Source organism: Aethalodelphis obliquidens, unplaced genomic scaffold (assembly GCF_003676395.1).
Source record: "Aethalodelphis obliquidens isolate GAN/ISIS:26980383/991018 unplaced genomic scaffold, ASM367639v1 scaffold22, whole genome shotgun sequence".
In the NCBI taxonomy this organism is placed as follows: Eukaryota; Metazoa; Chordata; class Mammalia; order Artiodactyla; family Delphinidae; genus Aethalodelphis; species Aethalodelphis obliquidens.
In genome coordinates, this window is record NW_020837966.1 from 1,640,861 (window position 1) to 1,666,963 (window position 26,103).

At 49.3% G+C, this 26,103-nt stretch overlaps 2 protein-coding genes and 1 pseudogene across 8 annotated transcripts; 1 reads left to right on the forward strand and 2 right to left on the reverse strand.

Annotated features, from left to right (window-relative positions):
- Positions 1-311: 311 nt before the first annotated feature.
- Positions 312-9,158, reverse strand: BAP1 (BRCA1 associated deubiquitinase 1). 4 transcript variants are annotated; one of them, XM_027121013.1, is made up of 17 exons: positions 8,906-9,158; positions 8,778-8,807; positions 8,614-8,668; positions 7,490-7,622; positions 7,044-7,163; positions 6,511-6,572; positions 6,283-6,425; positions 5,937-6,015; positions 5,352-5,475; positions 4,893-5,040; positions 4,222-4,406; positions 3,645-3,778; positions 2,672-3,150; positions 2,397-2,557; positions 2,031-2,123; positions 1,825-1,897; positions 312-1,611 (listed from the first exon to the last, which is right to left on the reverse strand). In XM_027121013.1, the coding sequence occupies exons 1-17, from the start codon at positions 8,940-8,942 to the stop codon at positions 1,478-1,480; spliced, it is 2,190 nt and encodes a 729-aa protein (XP_026976814.1). In that variant the 5' UTR covers positions 8,943-9,158; the 3' UTR covers positions 312-1,477. The 4 variants fall into 4 exon arrangements, with proteins under 4 accessions (XP_026976814.1, XP_026976815.1, XP_026976813.1 ...); XM_027121014.1 differs by having other exon boundaries at positions 1,169-1,611; positions 1,980-2,123; positions 7,562-7,622; positions 8,906-9,010; XM_027121012.1 differs by having other exon boundaries at positions 1,169-1,611; positions 1,980-2,123; positions 8,906-9,010.
- Positions 9,159-9,254: 96 nt separating this feature from the next.
- Positions 9,255-22,073, forward strand: PHF7 (PHD finger protein 7). 4 transcript variants are annotated; one of them, XM_027121019.1, is made up of 11 exons: positions 9,255-9,969; positions 11,148-11,251; positions 12,010-12,062; positions 12,452-12,543; positions 17,167-17,268; positions 17,644-17,768; positions 18,226-18,385; positions 18,953-19,059; positions 19,491-19,607; positions 20,032-20,156; positions 20,377-20,959. In XM_027121019.1, exons 2-11 carry the CDS (start codon positions 11,208-11,210, stop codon positions 20,493-20,495), a joined length of 1,044 nt encoding a protein of 347 aa, XP_026976820.1. In that variant the 5' UTR covers positions 9,255-9,969; positions 11,148-11,207; the 3' UTR covers positions 20,496-20,959. The 4 variants fall into 4 exon arrangements, with proteins under 4 accessions (XP_026976820.1, XP_026976818.1, XP_026976819.1 ...); XM_027121017.1 differs by having other exon boundaries at positions 9,255-12,062; positions 17,611-17,768; positions 20,377-22,073; XM_027121018.1 differs by having other exon boundaries at positions 9,255-12,062; positions 20,377-22,073.
- Positions 13,070-17,109, reverse strand: LOC113627972 (translation machinery-associated protein 7 pseudogene; annotated as a pseudogene).
- Positions 22,074-26,103: the final 4,030 nt, after the last annotated feature.

Genomic DNA, 26,103 nt, shown 5'->3' on the forward strand with positions numbered 1-26,103 from the left:
CACTGAGTCCCAACACCTCTCCAGGTTGCAAAGCTGTCAGATCTGGTGAAAGCCATGGCCCTCTCCTCCCACACTACACCTTGCACACAACTCCTCAGGTTCCACAGCCCACCCGAAGCCCCTCCTCAGTTCAGACCCTAAGTCCCAGGCCTAGGGTCCCAAGAACCTCTGCCCCAGAAGGCTGAATGCCCGAGAATGCACTCCCCTTACCTCTTTGGTCACACACAGGGCGCTGGGCCCAGGTCTGGTTAGGTCCTCACTCCCACCACAGCCCTGGCCTACAAACCTCAGGCCAGCAAGTACAGGAGGGCTAATTTTTTAGGAGAGTTTTATTCATTCATTAGTCCAATATTTACAGGGGCCAGAGGGGTCGGGCTATGCTTAGCGCAGAGGCAGCTGGCCCCCACCCTGGTCACTATGTACACATAAGGGGCCCGCCTGGATCACCTTCAAAGCCACCTAGAAGAGGCCATGGGGCTGTTTGGGGCCTGAGCTCCAGAGGCAGTGCTGGGCCCATCAGCCATTGGCATCAGGCCCTCTGGGAACATGGGGCTCCAACTGGTTGTCTTGGTCCTATTGTCCCCCACCCTGAGTGCCTTGCGGAAGCTGAGAAAGCTGGCATGGCAGGGAGAGCTGAGTGGTGCCAGCTTCCTGCAAGCAGCCCTGTCTCTGCTGTCTCTAAGAAGAGGGAGACGTGGTAATACTGAGGGGCGGGCAGAGGCTCCTCTGAGCCCAGGAGCCCAAAGCAGGCCCCTTGCCAGGGCCACAACACTGAAGACAAAGAGCCCAGGGCCTTGCCACAGAGAGCAGTCTTACCAAGCCTGGCCAAAGCCAGGCCACCAAACAGCTCAAACACTCCTCTCTGCTTAGGCCATGGGACCCAAGCAGGCTGCTCACCCTGCCCCCGCTGGAATACCCCACTCCCAGTCTAGCCCAGCAGCCAGGTCCCTGAGTTTGGAGCTCTCCCAGGAGGAACGGAGAGCAGACCTGGCTTTCTCGCAACAGGGACAACTGGGGCCAGAGCAGCAGGGCCCCCAGCTGTGACCCTGCAGGAGTGACCCCGGCCCTCCAGGATGACAGCTGTTAGGAGAGAACTCAGAATCAGGAAGCTGACTATGTCAACACAGTGGTGGCAAGATGGGTTAGAGCCCAGAAAAATAGACGTCTCTGTAGGTAAAATATATATTCTGCTGCCCAGGCAGAAAGGCCAGGTCCTGCCACTCCACAGCCGGCTGTGGAGGAAGCTGCAGCACCTCCCTGTGCCCCAGCTCCTGCTTCCAGAGCATGACGGGGCAGCCCTGCCCTGGCAGGCACTGGGGTACCGTGCAGAGAATCCTGGCCTGGCTCCTATTCCCAGGGTCTGGGCTCTCTGACTGGAACTATTCGGTAATACTGGGAAGAGGGAGAGTGGGGCAGGGGAGGGCCCTGGTGAGGGCCATGTGGCAAGAGTGAGCGGCAGGGTCAGGGCCAGCAGTCCTCACTGGCGCTTGGCCTTGTAGGGGCGTGAGCGTTTCCGCCGGTCAGGCTTCCGCTGCTTGTGGAGTCGGCCAATGCTGACCCCCTGGCGCCGCCGCACCGAGATGTTCTGCTCCACCAGGTTGGCCAGCATGCCTGTGGAGAGGCGCGGGCCCTTGAGCGGGTGGCTGGATGCCCAGCAGCCACTCGCTCAACGGGCCACAGCCTCCGGTCAGAAGCTGAGGGTCTCTCGGCCCTCCCTGAGACTACAGTCTGCTCAAGCCCCAGCAGAGGCCTGAAGGAGGGGGCCTGAGGGCCAGGGCTCTGAGCAGGGCATGCCAGGTAAGGTGCAGCAGCGAGACCCCTCACCTTCCTGAGCCAGCATGGAGATGAAGGTGCAGATGAACTCATCGTAGTTGTGTGTTCTTCTCTGGTCGTCGATCTGTGGGAGAGAAGAGTGAGGACATGAGGACGCTGCAGCCATCTCCCCAGAGCAGCCACCAGCTGACCCCAGCAGGTCGCACCTCTGGGAAGACAGGTGGGCAGAGGACCAGGCAGCTGGAGAGAGGGCCCACCTTGAACTTCTTCCTCTTCTCCACCTCTTCCTTGAGGCAGGCCTCGTAGTTTGCAATCTCAGCCTCCACACACTTCAGCAGTGCCAGCAGCTCCTGCCAAAACCCAACAATTGCACCCGTGGTGCAGGGGCTGGCCAGCACCAAAGCCCCACTACCAGCAGGCAGCTAGAGGCAAGGACGAGCAGCCAGAGTCCCGGGAGCCTACTGAGGCCCCAGCCACCACCCAACCCAGACAGGCTTCCTGGCACCTGGCTTCAGCCACCACCCTTCACACCAAAATACCAACTAGGAACCCAGCACCTGGGCAGCAGTGCCCTAGGCCCTTCCCTTGTCAGTATTAGAAGAGAAAGCTGCAGAGGGGCTCACCTTGGGTGAGTACTTCTCCCCGCTCAAGGGCTCACTAGGCCTGACCAGCCCAGGCTTCTCTCTGCTATCCACAGCCTCCACCACCTCTTTCTCCTCTGGGCTACCAGACCCCTGGCTGCCTTGGCTCGGTCTGATGGAAGGTGAGGAACCCTTCCCACTCTCTGGGAAGAGAAGGCACGAGAAGACCCATCAGAGTGCAGGACACGTGGTGGTCACTTGGCCACCTCCCTCCTCAGTACGCCACTGGGAGGCCAGTGAGCCAGCCCAAGGCCCACCTGTCAGTGCCAGGGGACTCAGCACACCGTCCTCAGCCAGGTGCAGCAGGCCCGTGCTGATGACAGGACCCAGGTCGCGTACAGCACGATTGTAGCGTATGCAGTCAACACGCAGCAGGCTGTCGTCCTCTCCAAAAAGCACCTTGGAGATGTGGGAGGTGACGGGGCTAGAAGGCCGCGTGGGGTTGGCCGAGCGGATAGGCGAGCGTAGTGGCGAATTGAAAGCGCTGCCGATCTCAGAGGCTGTGTCAGTGCTCTCATTGCTGGGGGTGGGTGAGGGCTGTGAGTGCGTGGGCACTGCCACAGCTGGACTCCCGGCCCCGCTGCTCGTCTTGATGGACAGAGGAATTGAGAGGTCTTTCTGGGACTCTTTGAGCTTCTCGGCCAAGACGTTGATGGTGTTGGGCTGCAGCACCGACAGCTGCCCATCCCCAGAGCCACTCAATGGCCCTGGTTTCCCCGGCCCCTTTCGCTTATACCTGTGGGGCCCAAGGAAAGGTAAGCCAAGGGAATGGGCCAGATGACCACGTTCAGCAACGCCCAGAATGACCTGAACACATCTTGGCCTCCAGGGACTGACCCTGAAGCTCCAGCAGCCTGACCTGGCCATGCCAAGGCTGGCACACTGAGCTTCGACAGCTGCAGCCAGGTGTCCTCAAAGGACACCTCCTCTATTCCAGCTGTCTCACTTTTGGCCTTTTGCCAATGCCAGTTCTTCCAGCAAAGATATCCCCCACCCCATCTCCCAAGGCCTAGACAAAAGCCCTTGATGTCTGGTTAAATGTGCACGGCCCTCGCCCAAGCCCTCCAAAAATTTCTTGGGACCTGGAGTCGGCCCCTTCACGTCAGCCTCCCCGGGGCCCTGCGCTCAGCAGGCATTCAGCATTATCTGCTGAAGGGCATTTTCTGGGCTGGAAGATTCAAGATAGGATCTGCAGCACTCAGTCTCCAGCCTTACAGAGCTGGGGCTAACCTGATGGCAGAGTTGGTGTTCTGCACGTCATCCTCCTCGTCATCCTCGTAGTCGTCCTCGTCATCTGAGTACTGCTGGGGTGGGCGGACTGGAACTCGGCTGCGGCCCACACCTGCTGCCAGGTCTTCCTCCTCCTGGGGCAGAGACCCAGGGCGGCCATGAGCCAGGCTGGACACAGCAGCCACAGCCAGGAAGCCAACATGGCTCTCCGGGTTCAGTCCACTGATTCCCTCCAGGTGCTCCAGAGCCCACCCACACTACCTGCCTACATAGGGCTTCTAAGAGAAACAGAGTGCCCTGAAACACCTGCATTTATTTTGCCAGTAGAACCCAACCCCCAGAGCTGAATCCAACCCCATGCCCTAAACATTTAGCCCCACAGCCATGAGACTGAGTTTAAAGTCAGAGGAGCTCTCTCTGCCTCCATCAACCCCTGCCATCATAGGGGCTTCTGAGAATCAGACAGAGGAACGTGGTTACCTAGGCCCCGACAGAAGGCAAACACCAATGAATCACCTGAGGAAAGTGCCTGTTGCAACCTCTCAAAAGAATCCTGGAGGGAATCCTCCCAGCTTACCTGCATGGGGGACTTGGCATAGTTGTGATTGTCCAGAAAGGCTGGCAGCCGCTGGACGATAGGAGTGGGGTTTGGGGGAACCCCATTGATGCTGCTCCCCGGAGGCTTCACCACCAGCTTGGGTTTGCTGGGAGGGCTGTGGGTCGGGGCTTGTGGGCACGAACCAGCCACCTCCTCCACACCATCTGAGAGGGCAAGGGGCATGGGCAGGACTTTCAGCCAGACCCTCTCAGCCAGACCCTCAAGAAAAGCTGTCCTCAGCCCACTGTCTCCCCAGTCCTGGGGCACAGTACTGCTCCCCTTCCCTTCTCAGAGAAGAACAGCAGAGACAGCTGATGGGTGGAGTCAGCAAGCTCTAAGTCATGGGGCCACAGTGAGAAAGGAAAAGGATGAGATGAAAAAAAGGAGGCAGAAAGAAAAAAACTTCTAGAGAGGCTAGAAAGGGAATATACATTAAGGAGAAGGCTTTGGGGACTGTGGTAATGGCAGCCCTTTCCAGGTGCCTTTGTTTAGGGAGGGACTGCTCTTCCTCCATGTTCCGAGGGGAGAGGGCTGTAGGTACCAGGCTTCAGACCTCCTGCAGGAGCCTCTGAACCACTGCCCAAGTGCCTCCACAGAAAAAGACTTGCTCTGCTTGGGGTGGCTCTGAGGCCCATGAGAGGCTCCAATACCTGTGTGGGTGCCCTCAGAGGCCGCTGGGGCCCTGCTTGTTTCCAGGGCCAGAGGGGACTTGCTGCTGACTGCTTTGGTCTCTTCAGGCAACTGTGACTCTTGAGACTTGTGGGTCTGAATCAGCTCTGGCTGCGTTACCCTAATCAGCTGAAATCAAAATCCAAGGTGCGGAGGAGTGAAGGCAGACCCTAGCTTCTACCTTGGATAGCTAAGGGTCTTGGCTCTACTCACTCACTTAAAGGGAAATAACAACAGTCAAACCTCCTTTCAGAGGCTATTCTCCCCTTCCCCATGCCAAGTCCCATCACCTTTCCCACAAAGGGAGCAAAGGAAAGGAGTGGTTAATTGAAGCCCAGATCCACAATACAGAGTAATGTAGGAATCAGACACCGATGACCCAGTGGAGGGAAGGAGTGGGTGGCTGGGCTAGGCAGGGCCTGGGCAGGAGGGGTACCCACCTGCTGCAGGGCCTCCAGTACTGTTTGACGGTTCACCTTCAGAACGTGCAGCCTGGCCTCATACTTGATCCTGCGGTCGGGCACCACCGCCATCAGGTTGAAGCGGATGTCATGGTAGGGCTCCCTGCAGTCACAGCCGTGGCCGTGAGAGCAGCTCTCACCCTGGCCCCGCCATCAGGTTGAGGCAGATCTCCTGGCAGGGCTCCCTGAAGTCACACCTGCAGCCACAGGTATAGGCCCCACCCCAACAGGCGGGCAGTAGCTGGCCATGCACACCAGGCACCTGAGCTGGTGCCTTCCAACAAGCTGCCTGAGGGGCCTGTCAGGAAGTGAGCCAGCACACGTGGGCCACCCGGGGCTCCACCAGGGCCTGCCCCTCCCCAGGCTATCCTGAAGCAGGCCACACGCAGCCTGAGTGGGAAATAGGGCAAAGAGTTGGGAGCACAAGATCTAATCCTGATCTTGCCAGGTTCATCACGTGGCCTTGCACAAGCCATCTGGCCTCTCTCTGCCTTGGTTCCCTCTTCTGTGTCCCTCCCAATGGGGGCACAGCTCCAGAAGGTAGGGCAGGCTCAGGGCCCTTACCCTGCAGTGGCGAGGCCGATACGCTCCATGATGACCCTCCGGGCCTTGTCTGTCCACTCCTCATCCTCCCCCCAAGGCCCTGGGGAAACCAAGACAAGGAGCCAGTAGGTAGGAAGCCCGGAGCTCGGGCAGGCCAGGAGTTGGAAGGATGATGGAGAGAAGGTGACCCAGAGAATCAGGGGCCAGTTGGACAATGCAGTACAGGGTGCCATCCTGCCAGAACCACGTCTTCAAGACACCCCCGCCACGCCCCACCACTGGGTCCCAAGTGCTTGAGGACCTTGAGCCCCACCTCCTTAGGAGGTAAGCAGAGAAATCCAATGGGCCCCCAGCTCAGAGTGCCTACCATGGTCAATGGGGTAAACCTTCAGCCCATCCAGCTCAAAAAGCCGGCCTGTGATAGGCACATAGCTGACAAAGTGGAATGCCTCCATGGTCCGCACAGCACTAAGGCCATTCTGCTTCTCGGGGAGATGGCGTGGCTCAGGCCTGGGGAAGGACACAGTCAGTGCCCAGAATGGTACAACCCCCTTCCTTGCCCCCACCCCCATCAGTTCCCACAGCTCCCACACACCTGGCATGGCTATTATGTGCCTTGGCCAACTCTGGAGCATTGCCAATCGCATATCCTTTGCTCTAGAGGGAAGAAAATAAGGCCACATCAGAGCAACTTCTCAGGCAGGCCTCGGGTGGGAAACAGAGCTCAGGAGAGCAGGCCTGGGGGCATTCCAGGAACTTGAAGAAGCACAGGTGGCCTCTCCTGAAGGCCTAGTGGGGGCAGAAAAGAGCTCTGGAGCCCCCAAAAGATGGGCTGTACTGGCCTTGCACAGTAATCAGTGGACACTGGAGAACAACATTGCCTGATAAAGTCCTAATAAGGTTTCACTTAAGGAACGTTCCTCTCTTCCCTAGGTCTATCTCCTTTTCTGACAATTGGGCCTTAAAAAAAAGTTGACTTACACAATTAATTTACAGGTCAAATATAATGTAAATATCATTTGAAAAAGCCTCATAGTGCCAAATGCCGTGTAGTGGCATTATCAGTGGTAGATCTGGTGGTCACATCTGCCTAGTCAGCTGAGTCAGGATTAAGGCACTGTGGCCTACCTCAGGGCTGAAGCCCTTGGTGAAGTCCTTCATGCGACTCAGGGTGGGCCCCAGGTCCACATTGCTGCAGTTCAGGAGCACGCTCAGCAGGGCATGAGTGGCACAAGAGTTGGGGATCAGCTGTGAAACAAAGAACAGTCACCCATCCACAGCATCCCTCACCCCAAGCCCATACTCATCAGGAATGGGGACTCAGAGAGGGACAGTCATGTCTGGACAATCCTCATCAACTCCCCTCATCTTTACCCAACATTTGTTCACTCAACTAAGTACCCATCAGGAGTCTGGGGACATGGAGAATGGACTCAGACATCACCCTGCTCTAAAGAGACTCCCTTTTTTAGTGAATAAGAGCTCAGTTCCTTCTGCCTTTCCCCACTTCCACTTTCCAAGCGAAGAAAACGGCAGCATCCCACCCTCCAGAAAGAACACAGAGCCCAGCAGACCTGGTGGGCAAAGAACATGTTATTCACAATATCATCATCAATCACAGATGTATCATCCACCAAGGTAGAGACCTTGCGACGGGATCGGCGCTCTTCGATCCATTTGAACAGGAAGATGAATCCATACACGGGGCTGGGGAAAGTAAGGGACAGAGCTAGACCAGTCAAGTGGGGGTAGGCAATCTGCATTCCCTTTCCTCTCCCCTATTCCTTTGCACTGTGTTACCACTCAGGTGCCCTTCCTGTGATCCCACCTCTCCCTTGGCTTCTTCCCAACGCTGCCCAAAGTGGCCCTGCGCCCTCGCACCCCAGAAGCCCACTGCAGGCAGAGTCAAGCATCAGCCTCTGGCTGTGATGCTCCAGGAGTCACCCAGTATCCTTATGAAGTCTATGGTTCTGGGATAAGAAAAGCTGGAACGATGGCTCAGGACCGGGTAGGAACAGAAGGTAAGGCGAGAACAATAAATGTGATGAGGAATTTAAACACTAATTCTCACTTGTGAAGCCCAGGGCCTGGGCCCCAGTGCAATCAGGGAAGTTAATGAACACCCATATCAGTCTGTTCTTTCCTAAAGGGAAAGAAGCAGACTTCTCCGTTTAGTCACTGTAGCAGTTCCTCCACACCTCTATTCTGTAGGACCACCAAGACAAGACCCTGACCTTGGTCACCCAGGAGAGTCCTCGTCAGATGCCACAAACCAACCAATCAATATGAGACCCCTGTATGGGGATTAAAACCACTGGCACATGGGCACAGTAAAGCAGTCATTAATAAATTACAGCTGCACAAAAGGCACAGTGTGACCCGAGTCAAGAGCAGGGGGTTTCTGGCTGGAAGGCCCCAGAAAGCAGATGAATTTAATCCAAGAGATGGTTAGAATCTGTATTGAGGGGAAGAGGCTACCACATAAAGGGAAGTGTTGAGGGAAAACTGGGAGGAACAAAAGCACAGCACCAGCTTCATCAGGAAGGCACCCAAAGAGGAGGGATGCTTCCTTATACGAGATTTTACAATTTGGAGCCTCTGATACTTCCTCCCTTGAGGAGCACTCTCTCCCGGGTCCCTCCCTAGCCCTCGGGGTGTAAGGGGCGACCGAAGCCACGCCGCGTGCCAAGCCACTCACCCCTGGCATTTGCTCTGAAGGTCATAGATCTCCTCCACCTGCACCCCTTTGACACCTGCGATCAGGTAAGGAAAGAAGTCGGGAAGGGTAGCCTCTGGCTGTGGAGCGAGGGCCCAGGAGTGGGCCCCCACAGCCTGGTTCCGGCGCGTAGGAGAGGCTCTTACCGAAATCTTCCACCAGGAGGGTGAAGAGGCCTGGGTGGGGCGACAAGAGGAGCGGGTAGTGGTCAGAAAGGCGCGTCTCGGACCCACCCGGCCTCCCCAGCTCCGGGCCTGCCCGGTCCCCTCCTCACCAGGGTCGCTCTCCAGCTCCAGCCAGCCCTTATTCATCTTCCCGCGGGGCAGCCCCTCAGCGCCATGTCCAGGCCCTCCCGACCCACCGCCGCCCCCCGCCGGGAGCCCCCGCCGCCCCCGGGGCCCCTAGCCCCACACACAGACAACGGGCCCCGTCGCGTCACCCGCCCGCGCCGGCGGCACTACGTCACCTCTGCGCGACGATCGCCGCCCCGCCTCTGGCCTCGTCTTCTGCAGTTTCGACTCCAGACGCCGGCGAACTCGCGCGGGAGTGCAGGGCGAGAGGTCGGGGCGGAGCTAGAGCGCCGGTGGGGCGAGAAGGGGCGGGGCAGGCGCGCGGTCGTTAGCGCGCTACGGTTAGCGGTCCCACTCTACGCAACTGTCAGCGTCGCTGTGCTCCCCGCGGCTGCAGGCTCTGTGGGTCGCAGTCCGCGTGACCCAGTGTCCGTTTGCGTTGTCACTCCCTTCGCCGGCGCAGTCACCGCGCGGGGCGGCGGCCCGTGAGGTAGCTACCACGGCTTGCGGCAACGAATAAAGCTCCGGGACAGCGGCGCCCTGGGCGACAGCTGGGCGGGCGGCCCCGGCCGGGAGCGGCCGCCCGTGCGCTACCGTGAGGAGTGAGCGGCCGAGGCGACCTCCGGCCCGGCCTCGCACCAGCAGCCCGGCAGGCGCGACATGAGCCTGGTCTGGCATCTGCGGGATGCTCCTTGAGCCCCTTCTTCGGCTGTTACCTCTGGGGGATGGTTGTGGCCACACCGACTCGTATTTTCCAAATAAATCATTGTTTATTCTTGCGGTGGCGGGGCCGAACACGCTTATTTATTTTTAACTTTCTCAACAAGTTTTACCCAGCACTTACCCAGTGAAACAACTCGGTAATCGTTTCAAGGGAGCATCCGCTCGGTTAGGAAATCTCAGACTGAGCAGCTTGTGGAAGCCAGCATTTGCAACGTCCTCCTCGCATGCTTTGAAGATCCTTGCGTCTTCCTGTAACTACCACTGTGTGTAGGATCCCGCTCAAGGAACGTCTTGGTCCAGCGATTCAAAGAACTGACGTTTCAAGGTTTTATTTCTATTGCTAGATCTGGATTTCCCCAATGACTCGGAACTGTTCAGTAGCCAGCTAAAGTGGATCCCCTAGTGCACGCCCTTCTCTCTCCTCTTCCAGCCTGTCCAAGTGCTTTTGTTGAGGAAAAAGCCATCAAGTGTCATTACCAATGCAAGTGCAACTCATGGGTTAGAAGAGGAGATGGAGCCTTAGTTTGCAGAATAGCTAGTTGCCAGAGTAGTTACGTTCATGCAGAATAGTTGACAGGCCCTAAAGATGTTCATGCTCTCCAGCTGTGGCCTGAGGACATGGGTACTGGAGTGTGTGTCCCTGGACTGACTTAATTCACTCAATTCTCCTAAGAAATGCTATCCTTCTCCTCTCCCCTGACTTGACACAGTCCTTCTTTCAGAGGAGTGCTTTTTATTTCTTTTGTCCCCCTTCCCATTCAGGGATTTCCCCCTTAACCAATGAAAACTGAATTTATAGCCAGCTGACATTGGTCGGGGGAGGAGTGGCAGGGTGTCTTTTCCACTTCTGGGCCTTTTAACCTTGGTTCACATCTAGAGGAAGGCTGAGAACAGGCCAGACCTCAGTGATCATCTGAGCCTGGTGAAAAGAAACAATAGGAGCCAAGGGGTGATTTGTCAGGGTTATATCTTGGCTCTCACTAGAGGGAGTTCTCGCTTTAGGCAGCCAGAATCTCACAGGCTCCTTTTCCTAGGAAAGAGCTACCTAATCTAGCTTTTCCTGGGTGGAATTAAGGAACTTAAACTTGGGGGCAGAAGGAGGCATTTTTCCTGAGTGCTACCTCATACATTTAGTAGGCACAAAGAGAACAAAGAACAAGTTAGCCAGTTCAAGCAATAGTTCCAAGTTCTCATACCGCTGTGGTGTATCAGTAACTGTGATCTTGAGCAAATGCCTGTGTGTGACCTCTCTGTGCCTCAGTCTCATCTTGAAAATAGGGATAAAATGGTACCTATTGCCAGGGGGGTTTTCGAGTTGAATGTAAAATGCCCAGAACAGTTCTGGGCATGATTTAATAATTATTGGCTATTACTGGCGTTGATACTGGGCGTGTCGCTTTTATTCTGTCACATGGATGGGGAGGTGAAGCGCACTGTTGCTTTGATCCTGTGGAACTTGATAACCAAATGTAGAATTAATTGCTGACTTGTTTATACTTATAGCTGGAAGAGCCGGTATTGTTCTCATTATAGTATAGAAGAATTCAAGATAGGCAGCAGCAAATGAAGACTATAAAAGGAAAGAAGAAGCAACATCAAAGATTGAGGTAGAGTAGGCAACTTAAGAGAGTTTGGGAGAAATTGTCCAATGGCCTGTAGTATATGCTTCATTTTTTGTCCCCTTTGCTTGGTCTTGGAGGCTAAGGTTGGTTAGTGTTGAAGCATACACCAGTGGTCCCTGGGAAGCTGCCCAGTAACCTATCCTCCCAGGGATGTCCCTACTGGCAAAGTCCTGGCTGTGGAGCCTTTCTGCCTAGAGTCATATCCTGGCTCTAACACTTGCTAACTAGGTGACCTGGGACAGGTTATTTCATTTCTTTAGGCCTCAGTTTCCTCATCTGGAAAATGCATAATAATAGCACCCACTTTTTAGAACATTCTGTAGATTCACTGAGCTAATACATATAAAGAGCCAAGAATATTGCCTAGCAATAGGAAATTCTTAATCAATTTTAGTATCATTTTATTATGCCTTGTGAACATGGTACTACCTGAGATTCAGGGTAGGTGACAGGAGAAACAGTAAAAGAATAAAAGGGGGTTTGTTCTTGCATTCATTCAGTCAACACAGGCAATAGAGGCACTAGAACAGAAAGATGGCTATGATCTCACTTAATTCACATAATTCCATGGGCATGTTTTGTGCTTTCAAAAAATATGAAAGGGAAGAAGAAAACTGATGTCTTAGTCTTTAGCTATTTTGGTCCTTCATCAGACCCATGGATAGCATTTTGAGGGAAATGTTACAAGAGATGCCAACAGGATCCTCAAAGACTACCTTGTACTTTTTCCATCTCTTGTATAGAAAATCTGCCAAGACAAGGAGAGTAACCCAGAGGAAGCCTTCTTCAGGGCCTGGTAAGAAAGACTGGAGGTTCTGTTTGGCTGCTGCCTCCCGACCTCAGCAAAGGCCATTTGTGTAGGGCAGCAAACTTGCTCTTCTCACTGTCAGTTCCTTCCCAGAATCTCTAAGATCCTGAAGAACTCAGAGACTGTAATTTTTAAATGTCATGTCCAAAGTTCAAGGAACAAGTTAATTAAAGCCACTTGAGATAAAAGTATATCTTTTATCTCAGTGAGCAGTTGCAGCCAACTCCCTCAGATGTGGCTAAAATTATATGAAAACCTAACTGATATCAAATAACACTTCATCCCTTGTCAAAATGACCCTCTTCCCAGTACTGTACTCCTCCTTATACTTAGATCGTTATGCTCCCAAAATGAATTCCTAACATCCTTTCTTCCAGTTTGCCGGCTATGCCTTCAAGAACCTGGGGATCCCGAAAAATTAGGGGAATTTCTTCAGAAAGACAATCTCAGTGTGCATTATTTCTGTCTTGTGAGTATAAGGCCCCCTTTGCTTTGAATGTCCTATGGCTTTGCTGTACAGTCTGTGCTCTGTTTTTGCATCCAGCCTCAGATCCATTGCCCTGTTTGCTTGTTTTTCTTAATGGCTTTTTTCTTTTAAAATCTAATTTTTAAAAAGTAATGTGTGTACCTGGTGTAAAATCCTAACAGTATAAAGTATGTACAATAGAAAGTCTCTTCCCCTAGTAGTATTCCCAGTCCTTCTCCCTCTCCCCAGCAGCAAATTCTACCAACAGTTCTTCCAGCTATTTTTTCCTGATATTCTTTTAAAATTACGTATAGTTTGCATGCTATAGAATGTACCCATTTAAGAATACAGTTTGATGAGTTTTGATAAACTCATATATCATGGGGATATAAAGTATGTCCCCATGTAAACACTACCCCCATCAAAATAATTATTTCTATCAGGCCAGAAATTCCCTCCTACCCTCTTCCAGTCAGTTCCCTCAGAGGTGATCACTGTTCTGATCCATAGGTTACTTTTGCCTATTCTTATACTTCATATAAATGAAACCATACAATTTGTACTCTTTTGTGTCTGGCTTCTTTCACTCAACACAGTGTTTTAAAGACTGATCCATGTTGCATGCGTCGGTAGCTTGTGCCTTTTTATTGTGTAGTTATATTCTGTTGTATGAATATATTATAATTTGCTTATTTATCCACCTGCTGATGGACATTTGAATTGTTTTCATTTGGGGGCTATTATGAATAAAGCTGCTACGCATATTCATGTACAATTTTTTGTGTGAAAACATGTTTTCACTTCTCTTGGGCGAATGTCTAGGAGTGAAATTACTAACTATGTTTAACTTTGTGTGAAGTTGACAGATCACTTTCCAAAGTGGTTGTACCAGTTTACAATCCCACTAGCAATTTATGAGATTTCTGTTTGCACAATATTCTTGTCCCAACTTGTTGTTGTTAGTCTTTTTAATTTTAGCCATTCTACTAAGTGTGTTTTGGTATCTCATTGCTGTTTTAATTTGCATTTTTCTGATGACCTAAAATGTTGAGCTTCTTTTTGTGTGCTTATTGGCCATTCACATATTTCCGTTTGTGAAGTGTAGGTACAAATATTTTGTCCATTTTAGAAGTTGAGTTGTTTTGGGATTTCCCTGGCAGTCCAGTGGTCAAGACTCCGCACTTCCATTGCCGGGGGCACAGGTATATTCTGGCTACAAATCCTTTTTCAGAGATGTGTGTTTTTACTGTTTTCTCCCAGTCTGTGATTTGCCTTTTAATTTTCTTTTTATTTTTCAAATGAGTTGGTTTCGTTCCAGGTGATGCAGAATTCAGGATAGAACAAGGACTTAGGAACACACTTTGGCAGGATTCTGCGCTGGGTTTATGCGGATCTCATAGCTAAGGTAGAAAATGGCTGAGAAAAACTATAGACAAGATGAGCCACTGTATGATTTTCTTTTTTTTTTACAAAAATTTATTCTTAAATGTACAAAAGTTTCCAAGCTATAGCTATAGGTGGTGACAGATGTTATGGCAGGGAATCCAGATGTTTAAACAGGAATGGAATCATCATTGCCTCAGGCACAAGGAACAGCTTACTTTTTAAAAATTTTATTTTACTTATTTTTTGGCCATGCTGTGCAGCTTGTGGGATCTTAGTTCCCTGGCCAGGCATCGAACCCGGGCCCGTGGCAGTGAAAGCGCCAAGTCTTAACCACTGGACCACCAAGGAATTCCAGGAACAGCTTACTTTTTGCCAGATTTCTTAATTCCACCTGTGGCCAGGGGGCCTTTACCCGCACCCTTCCCTTTTAGCTCCTCGAGTTTCTTCTGCTCCTCCTCCTTTTTCTGCTTGAGTGCCTTATCTTCCTTCCCCATCTCCTTGGCTTGCTTCTTGGGCTGCTTCAAGGACTTCTTGCCACCTTCATGGCCCAACATGGTGCCTGCTGCCCCTTCCCCCTGCCTTTTTATTTTCTTCATGATATCTTTCGAAGAACAAAAGTTTTTAATTTTGATGAAGTCCAGTTTATCTATTTTTCCTTTTATGGTTAGTGCTTGTTTGTGTGTCCCAAGAAATCTTTGCCTACCCATTGAATTACCTCAGTGCCTTTGTCAAAATCAGTTGACCATGTATCTGTGGATCTGGATGATTTATTTTATGTCATAGATCTGTGTGTTGATCCTTACCAATACCACACTGTTTTGATTATTGTGGCTTTACAGCATCTTGAAATTAAGTCTTGTTCTGCAGTCTTTTCCAAGATTGCTTTGGCTATCGGGTGCTTTCCTTTTCCATATACATTTTATATTTAGTTTGTCAATTTTTCGTTTAAAAAAAAGCCTGTTGGGATAGTGATAGGGATTGCATTGAATTTATGGATCAATTTGGGAAGAATTGACAAACAATATTGAATCTTCCAGTCCATGGACATGATATATTTCCCCATTAATTTGTGTCTTTTAAAATTTATCTCAGCAATTTTTTTTTTAGTGAAGAAGTCTTGCACATATTTTGTTAAATGTATTCCTAAATATTTTGTGATTTCTATGCTATTATAAATGGTATTTTAAAATTTCATTTCAAGTTTGTTGCTGGTGTACAGAAATGCAGTTTATTTTTGTACATTGATTTTGTATCTGCAATCTTGTTAAATTCACTTATTAGTTCAGTAGTTTTTATTTTTTAATTTTTTTGTAAATGCCTTAGGATTTCCTGTGTATACAATCACGTGTGAATAAAGGCAGTTCTTTCTTTCCAATCTTTATGTCTTTTAATTCTTCTTCTTGCCTTATTGTAATAGCTGGGAACTTCAATCTAGTATTGAAAAGAAGTTGTATGAGTGAATATTGTGTCTTGTTCCTAACATTAGAGGACAGCATCCAATTTTTCACCATTAAATATGATGTCAGCTGTAGGTTTTTCTTAGATGCTTTTTATCAGATTGGAGAAGTTCCCTTTTATTTCTGGTTTGCTGAGGGTATTATGAATGTGTGCTGAATTTGTCAGATGCTTTTTCTGCATCTGTTGAGATGATCATGATTTTTCTTCTTTATTTTGTGAATGTGGTTTGTTACATTGATTGAATACTTCAATGTTAAGCTAATCTTGCATTTCTGGTACAAATTCTGCCTGGTCATGATGTATAATCCTTTTTATATGGTGCTGGATTCAATATTTTGTTTCATTTTTGTATCTATGCTCATAAGAAAAATTGGTGTGTGCTTTTACACTCCTGTAAGTTCTGTCTTGTTTTGGTGTCAGGTCTTGTTTAATTTCAATGCATTTATAAGCATATAATTTTCAACATACTATACACAGTGTTTTGTATTTTACTTTTTTTTACCTCATATATTTATGGAGCTGTTTCCATATAGAACACTTTTTTAATAGCTAATTGGTATTCCATGGTACAGGTGTACCAAAAAGTATTAAACTCCTGTTAAAGGACATTTAGATTATTTTTAATCTTTCACTACTGATTTTTCTGTTTGTAGAAATTATACATGTTCATTGTAGAAAATATTAATAACACTTAAAAGGACTCATATAGTCCTAAAGCCTTGAGAGACTGTTAACATAGATATGTTTTAAGCCTAATTGGGATATAATTCAAGCATCCTCAAGTCATCCAACCTTGTAGGCTCACTTTTTCTATAATGTTAAAATAAGATAACCTCGTAGGCTCACTTTTTCTATAATGTTAAGATAACCTCAGCCCCCATTACATATTACATGTAACTGCTGCAGTAGGTCCAGCACCCTCCTTAATATTTTTGGAAGCTTCTTGGGGTGGGGCTCAGGTATGACATTCTTCCAAAGTATGTACACATTCATTGTTCATGGGTACCTAACAGTTTAGCTTCTTTTCCCTTGATTTCCCATTCTAGACTCTGCTTTGGGGGCTTTTCAGAAACAAAAGGTCCTTTAAAGTATGTTTTTAAAGAAAAGTTCAATTCCTCCCCTTCCCCTATAAGGCAGAATGACTACAGTCAGGAGATTTGAAAGCCCTGTTTCCCTTTCTGTGGAGAATACACTCTGAGAAGAGTATTTATTCTGTACTGAGGGGCAGTACAGCGGGAGAGTGAGAGTGTGGGTTCTGTGGGCTCACATGTGAAGGCGACTCTGCTGCCTCCTTTCTGGGTGACCCCAGCCGGGTCACTTGCTGCGCTACACCTCAGTGGGCTCTAAGATGAGGATCACAATGGCATCTGTATCACAGGGTTGTGGTGAGCAGACAATGAGTCACTACACAGGGAATGTTTCTCCAAAGTGCTCAGCACACAAAAGTAGTGCTCAGTGAATGAAAGGCAGAGTAGCACAAAGGTGGGTAAGAGCCCAGGTTCTGGGCTCTTGATCCTGTCACGTTATTTCTCCTATAAAATGGGGATGATGATAGTACCTACCTCTTAAGGTTGTTACAAGGATTAAATGAGTTCATACTTGAAAAGCACTTAGAGCACCCAACACTTATGCTATGTAAGGGCTTGTTAAGTAAATGAATTACCCTGTAAATGCATATATATTCCACCAAGCTCTGTTTCTCAGCTCTCTTACCCTGTCATCACTCACTGCACTGTTTCACTGATCATCAGTGTTGACAGCCTGGTTCTGCTGACCTTCTAGATCCTATCTAGCAAGCTGCCTCAGAGGGGCCAGTCCAATAGAGGTTTCTATGGATTCCTGCCTGAGGACATCAAAAAGGAGGCATCCCGGGCCTCTAAGAAGGTTAGAATCCCCTGAAATGGGGGCCTTGGGGTAGGCCTCTTCTCATACTCCTCTCATCATCCCTGTTTCTATTCTTTTTCCTAGTTGCTAGTTTAAAAGTCAGAGGACTCTTGAATTTCCCACTGGTCCTTCTCTTAAGTTCCATGCTTCTCTAGGGTGTAGTATCCTAAGTGAGGAGAGGGAGCAACATCCTGAGAAAGCCAAAAAGAATTCAGTGCTGCTTGGAGCTCAGCTTCGGCATACCCTAGAGCTTCTAGGTCCACTGAGGAAGAAGAATGGCTGTTGCTTCAAAAAATTTCCGTTCCGTAGAATGATGTGCCACAGAATGTCTGTCTGTTTTAGGGCCCTGAGCACTGCCTGGGATCTCATTTGCAGATCTGCTTTGTGTGCAAGAAAAAGGGAGCTGCCATCAACTGCCAGAAGGATCAGTGCCTCAGGAACTTCCATTTTCCTTGTGGCCAGGAAAGGGGTTGCCTTTCACAATTTTTTGGAGAGTACAAGTGAGTGATGAAGGAGGAAAGTTGGGCTGCCCTTTTGCTATTTGTTATTTAGCATCTAATGAAATCAGAGTCCAGTTCTCATGTTTTGATTCACCAGAGAATCTGTTCCTCCATTCAATAATGAGAAACAGTATCTTGACTTGGCGATTTCACAGGGGTTGCTTCTTGCTTCCCATCCCCTCCTTAAATTACAAACAGCAGGGGTTCTTAGCTGCTCAGAACTAAGTGGGGCTTTCAGGAGCAGGAGGCTGTGGAGACAGTCCCGGGAGCTTTGCTCAGTGGGAAAGCAGCTATGAGAAGGAATGTGGCTGTTCTTCGCCCTGCTTCTCCTCCTCCCCCATTAGCGTGGAGGTTCAGTGGACACTGGCCTGGGTGGTTGATTGCCCTTCCTAGGCCGGGCAGCTGGAAAACTGCATCAGTGACAAACCAGAAACCAAGTCTATTTACTCTACCACAGATCATTTTGTGGGAAACATCGCCCAACACAGGACATCCGATGGGAGAATGTGGGGGAGGAAAGCTGTGTCTTGTGCTGCGAAGACTTAGCCCAAGCAAGTGTTGAAAACATCCAGAGTCCGTGCTGTAGCCAAACTATCTACCACCGCAAGTGCATACAGGTGGGGCTTTCCCTGGACTGGGGACCCTCCACAACGGCCCAGTTCTGAGCACCCTGGGAATGCACAGGCAATCTCAGCTTTTGTGCTCTGTGCTGCAGGCCTGTATACAGGACTGATTCCAGAGGAAAGTTAGCCTGGTCTCTGGGTATCCTTGACCTGTAGGACTTTATCATAAGATTTAGACTGAACAAAATTCTCAGGATGGCTGGAGCGAATGAGTTTATCCTAGAATGAGTCAAGTAGCCTCAAAATCAGCCATGCTTCCTGGGATTGAAGGAAAGGGAAATGTGTATTCTTGGTACCTGACCCCTACTGGGTCGAGCACTGCCAGGCCCCATGACTGGAGATGACAGCTGAGGCACTCCTGGGCACTCTCTTGAGCTTTTGGTCCCTGGTCTGACGCCTGGATTTGCAGCCCTCTCCTCAGCCCATCCATATTCCTTGTCCTGTAACCCTTAGTCAAGCTCTCCTAGCAACATCCTCTTTGTGAGACGAGGGTGTGGGGTGGGAAGAATGTGTGCAAAGATAGTGTTTTTACAAACACTATCTTCCATGTTTATCTTACAGAAATATGCCCACACATCAGCAAAGCATTTCTTCAAATGTCCACATTGCAACAATCGAGAAGAATTTCCTCAAGAAATGCTAAGAATGGGAATTCATATTCCAGACAGGTAGTAGAAACTTTACAGCAGGAATTGAGCCAGGAAGTGGGTTGCCTAGGTTTCTAGAGAGAAGGTGAGTGTGAAGATAGTTCAGAGAATGAGGAAGCAGCAGAAGCACTGATGTTCAGTGAAGAGGGAAGGGTGGAGGGAGAGCTTTTCAATTATAAAAAGAAATGGGGGGAGGGTGAAGCAGGGGTGGTGGGCGTGTTTCTGAAAAAGGTGCTTTGGGGGTCAGAATTCCTTGAGTTCTTGAATTCCAGTGTGGAACTAAGGAACACCTGTGTTCCACTTATCTGCTTCATCCCTCTCCCACTGCCAGGCCACTAGCCCCGCCTTGCTGAAAGTATTCAGGCAATCTGTTGAACTTCTTTGTTCTGTTGAACAAAAGTTTTACCACCTGATTATATGTCCCTTACTCACTGTTTCTTCTCCCACTGCAGAGACGCTGCCTGGGAACTTGAGCCAGGGGCTTTCTCGGAGTTGTATGAGCGCTATCAGCATTGTGATGCCCCCATCTGTGTGTATGAACAAGGCAGAGACAGCTTTGAGGATGAAGGGTAGGAAAAGCCTCATAGCCAGAAAGATCTCTCATCAGGGCCATCTTAGATCTTGCACAGTTATCAAGCGCAAGAAATTTACTTTTGTCTACAGACCTCAGGATGAACATAGCTGCCGAGTCCCATCCTTAATCAGCTCAGGACTCACTCATGTACAAGTGAACAGGTCTCTCTGCAGGGTCTACTCTCCTTGTGCCCCATGGAGAGACACTCAGGGCCAGTTCCTTCCACGATCTACCTTGCGAGTGGCTGTGCCTGACGGCAGGTCTTGGGATCAGCACTCAGCCACATCTCTGTCACGGGTAAAATGTGTAGTAAAGATACCTAGGGAGCCCTCATCAAAGGCCTGGCCTGCAGCGAACATTCCAAGAGTGGTAGTGAGTGTTAAATTTGTCCCACAACCCTCGCTTGGCTCTTCCTATAGGAAGTGGAGCCTCATTCTGTGTGCTACCTGTGGATCCCACGGAACCCATAGGGACTGCTCCTCTCTCATATCCAGCTGTAAGAAATGGGAGTGCGAGGAGTGTGCGCCTGCTGCTGAAGCCACAGGTGGGACTGGAGGGGTGGTCTGGTCTCAGAACTGGGGTGGGGGTCAGGGGTCCGGGGGACTTATGGTGCCTGGGAAAGGAGGAGGGTGTGCTATCAGATGGGGACTTTTAGTTGGTACTTTAGTTTGGGGAGGAAAGCGGCTAGGGAGGGGCATAAGGACCTGTGCCTGGGAGAGAGACAGAGGGTCGAGTTTGCCTCTCCCACCTTTCTTTCACCACAGACTACACACCTGAAAACTCAGGTGACATCCCCTGTTGCAACAGCACTTTCCACTCCAGGGGGCATTTTTGCAGAGACACCAGCCTGGAAGAGAATCCGGGCCCTTCTTCGACTGACTGACCAGGCTCTTCCTCATTAGAAAAACCAGAGTCCTCTGGTTGCAGGACGAGGGGCCACTCCTGGCGATCCAAGGGTGTCAAGATCACTAAGAGCTGCAAAAAGTCCAAGTAACAGTTTCTGATTAGTCGCTGCCAAGCACATTTGAGTACAAAGCTGTGTTCCTCCGTCAGGTTTGAGGGAGGGAACACTTTGGCACTGTGAGCCAAGGAAAGGGGGCTAGCAGTGAGACTCTGAACCAAAGAAAGAGAAGTCCCAGGGGAACTTGAGTTCAGAGCAGAGTCCTGATGCCAACCACAGGATGCATTTGTGGCTTTGAGAGCACCTCTGCTCTTTCTGCCTGATTCCCAGAGGGCCTTTTCTACTCTTCTTTTTCCAGCAAGATTATTCCACCTTGATCTTGTTCTCATATACCTCTTCTGACTTCACCCACGTTTGTTATTATACAAATAAACGTTTTCTCTCCATTGGTGTCTCCTTAAGCATTCACTCTGGAATTTATCTAGCATACTAAGGAATCTGGAGGTTAGAGTGAAGGAATAGGAAAATGCACCTTTCTACTCTATAAAATTCAGTGAATTAAGTGTAGAACTTTCAATTAGACATGTTGCTTTGGAGGGAAGTATTTTGCAGATAAATCGACTTTGCGGGGACAGAAATTTCATCGTTGTGCAAATAAACACACAGGATCTCATCAGGAAAGTGAGCCAGCAAAGGAGAACACACTGGACTGAGAATAGGCCACTATTGCAAGGCTTGGCGCCCTGGACTCAAAGGCCAGGGACTGCCGTGCTCACGTGAGACAGAAGGGGCTCCACTCACTCCAGGCAGCCTGGTCTTTAGCATACCTTCCTAACCCTAACACACCTCCACTCAAACCCTCCTGTCTGGTGGCTCGGGCATTTCTAGCTCAGGTAAGGGGGCCATGCCAGGACATTAAGCAAGACAGCTAGGACAGAAACCTGGCAGAAGGTCTTGGGATAAATTGAATAGAACATTTGTTTGTTTTTAATGATTTTGTGGGATTTGGATTAGTGGGGGAAACTCAGGACCATTGCCAGGTGCCGAGTTCGCAGGGTCTCACTGCGAACTTGGTTTAAATGTTGCTGACCCCCGGAGACTTACATCTGAATGTGCACAGTGATTTGGATTTGACCAGATTTATTTGGAATCACAAGGAGGCGGTGGGGGTCAAAATAATACTTTAAAAAGAAATCAAGAAATACTAAAGGGATTATAATGAAAAATACTCTCTTGATTCATCCTTCACTACCCCCAGTCCTATTCCCTAAAGGCAACTACTCTGCACATTTTTTAGCCATTTCTTGATATATTAATCTTAGACATTTTTGACGTACTATCATATTACATAAAGATCTAGCACCTTTAAAACCTTCCCATGTTCATTCCTTCCATCTTTTATAATTGCATCACAATTTTTGTTAAATTAACCTTCAGTGCTGAGTCAAGTGGTACACTATGACTATTTTTCCTCACCTGTACATTTTTTTTAAAATTTACTTATTTTTGCTGCATTGGGTCTTCATTGCCGCACGTGGGCTTTCTCTAGTTGTGGCGAGTGGGGGCTACTCTTCATTGCAGTGCATGGGCTTCTCATTGCGGTGGCTTCTCTTGTTGCAGAGCATGGGCTCTAGGGTGCGCGGGCTTCAGTAGTTGTGGCACTCAGGCTCAGTAGTTGTGGCTCACGGGCTCTAGAGCGGAGGCTCAGTAGTTGTGGCACACGGGCTTAGCTGCTCCGCGGCATGTGGGATCTTCCCAGACCAGGGCTCAAATCCGTGTCCCCCGCATCGGGAGGCTGATTCTTAACCACTGTGCCACCAGGGAAGTCCTCCTGTTCATTGTTTATTCCCTTTTTTAAAAAATAAATTCATTTACTTTATTTTTGGCTGCGTTGGGTCTTCATTGCTGCACGCAGGCTTTCTCTAGTTGCGGCGAGTGGGGGTTACTCTTCATTGCAGTGCGCGGGCTTCTCATTGCGGTGGTTCCTCTTGTTGTGGAGCACAGGCACACGGGCTTCAGTAGTTGTGGCACATGGGCTCAGTAGTTGTGGTTCACGGGCTGTAGTGCACAGGCTCAGTAGTTGTGGTACACGGGCTTAGTTGCTCCGTGACATGTGGGATCTTCCCAGACCAGGGCTCAAACCCGTGTCCCCTGTATTGGCAGGCAGATTCTTAACCACTGCGCCACCAGGAAAGCCCTGGTCAGGTGTTTTGTAGAGTGCCCCTCAATTGGGATTTGTCTGATGTTTTTCTTTTCTTTTCTTTTTAAAATTTATTTTTGGCTGCATTGGGTCTTTGTTGCTGCATGCTGGCTTTCTCTAGTTGCGGAGAGCAGGGGCTACTCTTTGTTGAGGTGCACGGGCTTCTCATTGCAGTGGCTTCTCTTGTTGCTGAGCACGGGCTCTAGGCGCGCGGACTTCAGTGGTTGTGCCTCATGGGCTCTAGAGCACAGGCTCAGTAGTTGTGGCACACGGGCTTAGTTGCTCTGTGGCATGTGGGATCTTCCCGGACCAGGGCTCGAACCCATGTCCCCTGCATTGGCAGGCGGATTCTTAACCACTGGGCCACCAGGGAAGTCCTTGATGTTTTTCTTATGATTAGACTGGAGTTATGGGTTTGAGGGAGGAAGACCACACAGGTAAAGTGCCATTTTCATCGCATCAAATTGAAGTTACATACGATCAACATGACTTATCACTGTTGATGTTGATCTTGGTCATCTGGCCAAGTTAGTGTTTGCCAAGTTTTTCCAGAAAAAGTTACTCCTTTTCCCTCTTTATGTACTGTAAATTTTGGAAAGAAGCCACTCTGTTCAGCCCACAATTAATGAGTGGGGATTTATGCCCCCTCCCTTTTTAAGGACAGATTATCTACATGTATTATTTGGAATTCTTCAGCATGGGAGATTTACCTATCCTCTCCCACGTATTTATTTATTCAACCATGTATATCAGTGTGGACTCATGGATATGTATATTATACTTTGGTTTATAATCCAATACTACTTTATTTTGTTGCTCAGATTGTTCTAGCTTTGGCCATTGGGACTCCTATTCCTTTTCACATACTGCTATTATTGTGTGTTTCATTTTTGTTTGGTTTGGTTTGGTTTTGAGCACTTCTTTACTTTTTGGCACTACAAGATGCCCCAGGCTCATCTTGTATATTTTATTTTATTTATTTATTTATTTATTAATTTTTGCGGTATGCAGGCCTCTCACTGTTGTGGCCTCTCCCGTTGCAGAGCACAGGCTCCGGACGCGCAGGCTCAGCGGCCATGGCTCACAGGCCCAGCCGCTCCGCGGCATATGGGATCTTCCCGGACCGGGGCACGAACCTGTGTCCCCTGCATCGGCAGGCGGACTCTCAACCACGGCGCCACCAGGGAAGCCCTCATCTTGTATATTTTAAATACCTGTTTTCACAAATGATGTGTCTATTAGAATTAATTACCATTTTATAACCTAGGACCTAGAACATATAGTTCACTTGGGGAGGGTAGGAATAGACATCAAATAAAAATTCCCCAAAGCACCTGCTCCGCTTCCTCTAATTCTTACCTTTGTGGGAACCATGAACTAGGGCCAGAAACCTCAGAATCTCCTTATGTTTCCTTTTCTGCTCAACCACCCTCTTTCTTGTCAATTTGACTATTTTTCAAATGTTTGCCTTCCTCTCCATCCCACTGCCAGTGTTGAGCTCAGACCCCTGTGCCTCACAGGACTGCAGCAAAAGCCTTCTCTCTGCATGGTTTCCTATATCCACTTGCTTTGCTTGGCATATCCATCCTTAACTCTTCTGTTAATTGCCATAAAACATCTGCTAGCTCTTTACTTAGGATGGCTCCCGCTGAGATGGACATCTAAGCCCTTCCATGGGCACTCTGCCATGGCTACCCTGAAATACTGGGCCCTGAGCATGAGCTTTGCAGTCTGGAGAGCCATAACCTCTATCCTCAGCCTGATGGATCCAGCATAAGGGTCACTTCTTCATCCCTAGGCACTCTCCCTGAGCTCTGCTTATACCCCTATTATAGCCTATGTCATTCTCCATCTGGTCCCATAATTGTCTCTCCCTCTAGATTGGAAGCCCCTTATGGGAAGGGACCTTTCTGTCTTATTAACCTTTCTCCCCCTCATGGTGTCTGGCTCGGGACCCCACATGCAGAGGCAGTCTGATGTCTACTGAATTGTTGGATGTGCTCAAACCCTGCGTTCATAAGCCTGATGTTTTACTGTCAAACACCAGAGGGCACTGTGAGCATGTTGAGGAAGAAGATTATAACCCTTTAGGTGTGGAAGGTTGTGAAGGGCTTATGAAAACTTGCTTCTATTTGGGGATTGCACAGGACTTACTGCTATTCACTTGTTCTAAACACATCCATTCAAGTTTATCCATGAGTTGTGCTCCTGTTATATCTAGAGGTTAGTATAGATGTTACTAATGACACTTCTATCATAGGTCAGGTCCTCAGATAGGACTGCCTTCATGGTCTCCCAGACCCAAAGTGATCCTCCTAACCCCAGCTGCCCTCCTCTCACCCCTAAAAATGGGGACTGCCAGTCCCAAGGGGAATGGGCAATATGATTCTGTTCCTCTTCTGCCCTACTCTCCTGCTACACACACACACACACACACACACTCTCTCTCTCTCTCTCTCTCTCTCTCTCTCTCACTCTCTGACATCAGGGACTTTGGTTGGTGGTTCAAAGGCTCTAACTTCCTGTTGGAAGGGCAGGAGGTTGCTATGAGAAACAGCACCTCCATTGGCCCTGACCCCAGGGACACAGCGTCAGCTCCCTGTGTGCTTCCAGGCTGACTGGAGGTGAATTGCAGTATCACAAGGGCTCCTAGGTATGAGAAGGCTCCCTAACAGACTAAGCCAGGGAGCCCCATTCCAGAGGCGTTGGCTATTTGCAAGGGTCTCATGCCTTGTACATGCTTTTTTTCCAAAAAGCAACATGGCAATTGCAGGCCATAAACCAAAGAGTTGATGTTTTTCAGAAAATAATCTCACTTTTCCCTAGCAAACCACCTCTAGCCCTGGGGTCTCTGAGCAGTGTGACAGCATGAGGCCTCCACAGAGGGAGTGAAGCCCAGGAGCTTCTCCCCCTTGTCTTTGGTATAAACTTGTTCCTTGGGCCTGCCCTGAAGTGCACCTCTAATAAACAGGAAGACATCTGCGCCATCAATGTCTGTCCCTCACAGAGCATCTGAGACCTGTCTGGGCCATCAAAGCCATCCCCAGCCCCCAGGAGCATTCTGGAGGGGAACCTAGTCTCTCCAGAAACAATTCCCCATTGTGTCCCCTCACTTGGAAATCATAGATATGTTAACAGGCCCTTATATTTAGGCAGGTCCTGCCCTGGCTTTGTGCTAGTGTGTTGTTTTTTCTTCCCTGAACAATGGTCCTTTCCAGTAGGGCCAGCCGTTCACACCATTGTCTGAGACCCTTGGACTACAGGAAACAGCACCAGATTCTTATCAGCTGAACAGATGAGGTCATGCCCATAAAGCAAGCTGCTGGTCTGCCATGTCATTCTTCTATACCTTTATCTGTGAGAGCAGAGACCCCTTGTCCTTCTAACAGG

Excerpts from the sequence above, each read along its gene's own strand:
- BAP1 (XM_027121012.1), bottom strand. The coding sequence starts at position 8,942 with ATGAATAAGGGCTGGCTGGAGCTGGAGAGCGACCCTG. Across the intron at positions 6,016-6,282 it reads GGTTTACCCCATTGACCATG|GGCCTTGGGGGGAGGATGAG; the intron begins GTAGGCACTCTG and ends TGGTTTCCCCAG. Across the intron at positions 1,898-1,979 it reads GCCCACCTGTCTTCCCAGAG|ATCGACGACCAGAGAAGAAC; the intron begins GTGCGACCTGCT and ends TCTCTCCCACAG.
- PHF7 (XM_027121017.1), top strand. The coding sequence starts at position 11,924 with ATGGATAGCATTTTGAGGGAAATGTTACAAGAGATGCCAACAGGATCC. Across the intron at positions 19,060-19,490 it reads GGAATTCATATTCCAGACAG|AGACGCTGCCTGGGAACTTG; the intron begins GTAGTAGAAACT and ends CTCCCACTGCAG. Across the intron at positions 19,608-20,031 it reads GACAGCTTTGAGGATGAAGG|GAAGTGGAGCCTCATTCTGT; the intron begins GTAGGAAAAGCC and ends CTCTTCCTATAG.